Source organism: Rhipicephalus sanguineus, chromosome 7, assembly GCF_013339695.2.
Source record: "Rhipicephalus sanguineus isolate Rsan-2018 chromosome 7, BIME_Rsan_1.4, whole genome shotgun sequence".
NCBI lineage: Eukaryota > Metazoa > Arthropoda > Arachnida > Ixodida > Ixodidae > Rhipicephalus > Rhipicephalus sanguineus.
In genome coordinates, this window is record NC_051182.1 from 119,086,400 (window position 1) to 119,092,828 (window position 6,429).

Genomic DNA, 6,429 nt, shown 5'->3' on the forward strand with positions numbered 1-6,429 from the left:
GCTTTTGCCTATGCACAGTATTGTCTTCATAGCTTTGAGGCTTCTTCCGTTCTTTAGAGCATGCTCAATTATCTCCATATTATACTTTCTTATGTCGGCTACTTTACGCCTATTGATTAACTTCGAAAGCTCCGCCATCTCTATTTTGTCTGTTGCATTTGAGGCTTTCATGAATTGACGTTTCTTAATGAGGTTTTTCATCTCTGTAATTGGGATAGCTTACCAGCTAGTGTCCTGTCTAACGACTGTACCCCCGACTTCCACTGCACATTCCTTAATGTACTAATCATATTATCATTCACTGCGTCAACGCTAAGGTCGGTTTCCTCGGTTAAAGCCGCGTACCTATTCTGAAGTGAAACTCTGAATTCCTGTACTTTCCCTCTCAGAGCTACTTCATTAATCGGCTTCTTGCGTATCAGCTAGTTTCTGCCGTTCCTTCCTCAAGTCTAGTTGCATTCTAGATCTTACCATTCTATGGTCACTGCATCGGATCTTATTAACTACTTCCACATGCTGTACAATGCCCGGGTGGACGCACATTATGATGTCTATTTCATTTTTAGTTTCGCCATTAGGACTCCTCCACGTCCACTTACGAGTAGCCCGTTTTCTGTAGAAGGTATTCAAGATCCGTAAATTATTCCGTAAATTATCGAAGTATCTTAGTATACAATTGGGAAGTATCGTATCGGATACAGTATTTCAGAAAGTATCTTGTATCTGTATCTCAAATACTTTTTGCCCAAGTATCTTGTATCGTATCGCGATACAATTTCAAAGTATCTTTGCCCAGCCCTGGTGGCGCAGCGAAAATAAAGCAACCCTTTTACAATACTTCAAATCACTGATCTAATGTTTAACCAAATAATTGAGAGCAAATTATTTTTTATTGCTCAAAAAAGAAAACGAAAATATTTATGAAAACCGAAACTTGCTTTATTTTAGGCGCTAGGGGACGCCACGCAGGCAATCAAACAAACATGGCCGCTTCCATTGAGAAATCAAAACGGCGTGCTGTTGCGCGTGTGCGTGTCCGATAACGTGTCAATTTCATTCGCTTATGCTCTCAGGCAGTATTCACTAAGCTGAGTGACCATGGCTAAGCGCAAGAAGGGCAAGAATAGTAAGAAGGCGCCCAGCAAGGTCAGCAATGGCTCCGTCATCGAAGACGGAGACGTTTCCGATGCCGCCGAACAACCGTCACAAAGTGCCGAAGAGAAGACCTCGGCAGCAGCAGGTAAGACGGCGGACGACTCGGTCGTCGAGGTCAACAAAAACAGCGTCGCCGAGGACGAGAAGGACATGGATCAATCGCGAGTCGTTCAGCAAACCGCGCCGAAGAAGCGCAAGCGCGCGGACCTATCGGCCAGCGAAATCAAGAAAAACGCCGCGCTGATCGTCGAAGACAGGAAAAATGTCAACCTCCTGATCGACGTCGTGGATTCGTTGTCGGCCGACTCGGAGGACGTCGTTGTCGCCGCCGCACAAGCATGCAACAAGGTGTTCTGCCACTTTCTCAAGACGAGCACTGCGCTGTACGAGAGCGACGCAGCGGCAAAACCTGCCGAATCTCAAAACGCGCTCGAGAAGTTCAATGCATGGCTTCGGCAGCGGTACGCCGACGCGTGGCGTCGCATCGTCGCGATGCTGTCGGACGCTTCGGCCCGCAAGCAGAGCCTAGCGCTCCAGGTCGCCATGAAGTGGATCGAGGTGGAGACCCTGCATAAGAAGGAAGGTGAACACCACGTACCCAGTGCCAAGGTTGCCGCAGTCGTCGAAACGTTGCTGGACGCCGAGCGAGACATGAAGAACGTCATCTCCAAGTTCAACCAGTTCCTCGACCTCGCCGACGTCAAGACGTACGCGCTTAGGGCGCTCGGTAAGGTAGCCCGGACGTGGAGGAGGGTAGACGCGCTGACGGCTACTAAGCAAGATGGCAACCAGGACACTGCGACGTCTAAAGAAGACGAAGAGGACGAGGAGAAGAGAGAAGCCTCGTCGCAGCCGACCACTATGAAGAAGCCGGAAATGACCGACCGATACTTGTCAAACCTCTATCACTTACTCCTGGGTTTCGACATGACGGCCGAACCACACAAGCCGGGAGAGCCCATTCCCGTGTTGGGAGGCGAAAGCACCAACTACATCGTCAACCGTGAACAAGAGGTCAAGCGCCTGTCGGCGGTCTGGATCACCTTCTTGCGACAGAAGCTCCCCGTCAAGCTGTACCGCGAGCTGCTCATCTTCCTCCCCGACAAGGTGGTGCCTTACATGCACAACCCGCTGCTGGTCACCGACTTCTTCATCGAGTCGTACAACCGGGGCGGATCCTACAGCCTCCTGGCCCTCAACGGCCTCTTCCTGCTCATCCACCGGTACCACCTGGACTACCCCAACTTCTACGAGAAGCTGTACGCCCTGCTGGAGCCGGGCGTCTTCTACGAGAAGTACCGGGCCCGCTTCTTCTTCCTCACTGACCTGTTCCTCTCGTCGTCCCACCTGCCGGCCTACCTCGTCGCCTCGTTCGCCAAGAGGCTAGCCCGCATGGCCCTGCAGGCTCCACCTTACGCCCTCCTCTACGTCATTCCCTTCATAGGCAACCTCCTGATCAGGCACCGCAGCCTGGCAACGATGATCAACGACTCCTCAGACCGGGACGCCTCCATCGACCCATATGACGTGGAGCAGGCGAATCCGAGCAAGTCGCAGGCCGCCGACAGCTCCCTCTGGGAGCTGAAGACGCTCCAGAGTCACTGGCACCCGACGGTGGCCAAGAAGGCGAAGTTCATCGACGACAACCTGCCACGGATGGAGTGGGACTTCTCCGAAAGGCTCGAGGAAGGGTATGCGGAAATGATGAAGCGTGCAAAGTCTGCTAAACACAAGGAGGCGCCGACCAACTTCCACAAGGTTGAGGGACTCTTGAAGCAAAAGGAAGAACTCCTGAGTGATCTGTGGACCTTGGAGTGAAAGCGTTCCTCTTCCTTACACAAGCTTGGCTTGAGAGAGAGAGACAACATTTATCAATAAAAAAAAAGTGGTTCATTGCAGGTGGGGCCTTTCTTCCAAGGCTCCACTGGCTATAGTGGCTCGCCGGGCCTGGCCTAGGGTCGTCAATCGGCTTCCCAGGGTCCGTTCAGAAATGCTGCCACACTTCCATTCTCGCAATTTTTCTCTCTTACTGAGCTTTCTCTAACATTACTTATAGCTATTTTGTAGAGGCATGAAAATATGCACTATTTCGAATACGAATTGAATAGTCTTTCCCGGCTGAATTTATGTCCAATTCAAGGGCTTACCGTTTGAGATTATTCTATATTTGTTTCATTCCAATATGTAGGGGATAATAGAGCTTGTAGTCTCGAAGGAGAGATAAGCATGAAAGGGGTGGCTGTTCCAAATTACTTTTCCTTTAAGAAAGCCGCGGTTGTAGTACAAGGGCATCAGTTCCTGAGCGAACGCACAGAGTTAATAACTGATGGCATAGGCGTGCGCACAGGGGGGGCAGGGGTTGCGGCCACTCCCCCTAATCACCTAAGAGGGGGGGGGGGGCGCAAAATCTGCCCTGTACATTGACCCTTCTAGTCACCTAAGAGGGGGGGGGGGCACAGAATCTGCCCCATACATTGACTTAGTAGGGTGGGGGGGGGCGCTGCGATGAACCTTCGGCCCCCCTGGTGGGGAACCCTGCGCACGCCTATGACTGATGGCCTCAGTACTTGAATTTGTTGTCTGGATTTAATTAAACTCATTTGTTATTTGACCTTTCGCATTTCCCTCGTTTTATTAGTGTTGCTGTAACGTTGCACCAGATAAATGACAGCAGTTATTTCTCGTAATACAGGCCCTGCTATTGCAAAAAAGGTTAGTATTTTTGAACAGGACAAAAAAAAAAGAGGACACAACTGACCTTTGGGCAACTTGTTCAAGCTTCAGTTTGTGTGACAGCTCATCAGACACACACACACACATATATATATATATACACACACACACACACACCCAGCATAGCTTCAAAGCCCATGTGTGTGTATCCTGGGTGTACCCCCCACCCAAAGGTTTGCGGAACGCGTAATTTCCACAAAGCGACATTCCCGCTTTATCTGAGAACATAGCCTCCAAATAGATGTTCCAGCCTGTAGTAGCCCCTGCGACCTACGCAACTACCTGCAGGATAGAAGCGCCGTGCACTAACAGAGCAGAAATTCGCATTTAAAGTGGGGCCCACGTTCCGAAAACTTTTGTGGGTGGGTGTACATGTATATGTCTACGTCCTTTCGTCTGTTCTGTGCATGCTGAAATCATCTCGTAATGAATTTCTATCAACTCGCCCAGTTTTCATTACTTTAACATGCCTGTGCCTAGTTCAGCACCTCTCCAAATGCTTGTTAAACATTTGTGCATGTCTTTGTTGCGTTGCACCCGTCACGGTGGTCTAGTGGTTATGGTACTCGACTGCTTACCCGCAGGTCGCGAGATCGAATCCCAACCGCCGCCGCCGCATTTTCGATGGAGGCAAAAATGCTTGAAGCCCATGTGCTTAGATTTAGGTGCACGTTAAAGAACCCCAGGTGGTCGAAATTTCAGAAGTCCTCCACCACAGTGTCTCTCATAATTATATCGTGGTTTTGGGACGTTAAACCCCAACAATTATTATTATTTGTTGTGTTGTTACCCAAGGTGAAAACACAGAGACAACAAACACGCACGCTGAAGCCATTTGTTATTTGGCCTTTTACACCATGTGTCTCTCTCTTTGATCAAAATGTTTCACTATTCATGTCCATCATCCCTTATTTGTCCATGCAAGAGCACCTTTGCGTAGGCATGTACTAACCAACCCAAGTTGCAATCTGTTCATGCACTCCTCAGTTGGTCAGACATCCATTTGCTATACTACACGTGTTTAAACATGCTTGTAAAATAAGCTAGCTGTGACTGGACTGCCATGAATGTTCTGGACTATCATGGGATACACTGGGGCAGGCCCGTAGCCAGGAATTTTTTTCGTGGAGAGGGGGGCCCACTTGCTCAAAACCTTGGCTATTTGAGAAAAACACCTATTTTCATTATTTATGTTTGGTAAAAACACCCACTTCAAAAAAATTTCACGGGGGGGGGGGGGGGGGGGGGGGGGCAAGCCCCCAGGCCCCCCCACCCCTGGCTACAGGCCTGCACTGGGGCAACACCTATCGGGCGCTGGAATCCAACCTGGATGATACAACCGAGCCAGCAAGCGACGACTAATATTATGTCCAGCTGCGTTCCAGTTCAGCGGTGTAAAAAGACGGTTTTAATAACGTCAGTATGATGTTTCAAACTGCACAGAAGCTTTATAGTGCTCACTGTGTTTACAATAGTCAATCCCATATTTGTAGGTTGCTGTTCTGAAATGTGGGTATTAGATTTTTAAGATTTTGCTACTTATTCAGCAACCCCATGCATTTTTGGTATTCTATTGTCAGTTCGGCACAACTTTTGAAGGCAGTGGCAGTTCTTCCTCAAAGGCAGATGAGTATGAAACTGGGGCAAAGCGAGTCTGCCACCGGAAAACGCGACTGAGAACATGAGCAGGACTTTTTCTTTAGTTGCCGAGCCAATCAGTGGTCGCGTTTCGTTCATTCGTTCACCTGCTTTTTTAACGAAGAGCTCGTTTCGCAGAAATTCCGGTGTCGGCGGCATTGGTTGCGAGCCATAATTCGAGATTGATGCAAATAAATAAACAATAAAAATCTTCACTCCAAGTGAGAATCGAACCCAGGCCCCCTGCATGGCAAGCAGGCGTTCTACCACAGAGCACCGCCAGTGCTTAAAGATGCTCCATAAAAAAACACTGTAAGAATGTCATGTAGTGGGAGGAGTCTCCTTAACGCATGCAATACACTCAAACCTCGTTATAACAAAGTCGCATCCGACACGAAAATAAGTTCATTATATCCAAAAATTCTTTATAAACGTATATTTGTAAGACTATATCTATGACAAGACTATTCTTCATTTACTTCGTTACAACCAATAATTCGTTATATCCGAGTTCGTTATATTGAGGTTTGAGTGTATTGCGTGGCAGAATCGTAGAATTTCACCAGGTGTCAAAACATGCGAATTGCAAAACGAGTGGGTGGTTTAAAGCTTCCCACCCAATACAAGGTGTGCGTGGCACCTTGCAGACACATAGTGGGTGCTTCGCCAATTTGCAAAATAGAGAAATATGACGTAGTGGGCACTTCGCAACTGTACTTACAGTAGGCATTCTAGGATAGTGTGAAACGGCCAATGTTATGCGCACAGGCGTTCGTTTCCTTGCAGCACGGTTGAAGGCGATGCACATGGGCTCGATTATGCTATCTCGTTCTATTCTCGGAGGCGAAGCTCAAGCGTCCTCCAAGTTTTTCAAGTTTTGTCCGACTATAGAAGTGTAACATG

General features: G+C 48.5%; 1 protein-coding gene across 1 annotated transcript; it reads left to right on the forward strand.

The window, feature by feature from the left end:
- The first annotated feature begins 987 nt into the window (after window positions 1–987).
- LOC119399798 (nucleolar complex protein 4 homolog) lies at window positions 988–3,057 on the forward strand. The gene has a single exon (XM_037666641.2). The coding sequence runs from the start codon at window positions 1,099–1,101 to the stop codon at window positions 2,971–2,973; it is 1,875 nt and encodes a 624-aa protein (XP_037522569.1). The 5' UTR covers window positions 988–1,098; the 3' UTR covers window positions 2,974–3,057.
- Window positions 3,058–6,429: the final 3,372 nt, after the last annotated feature.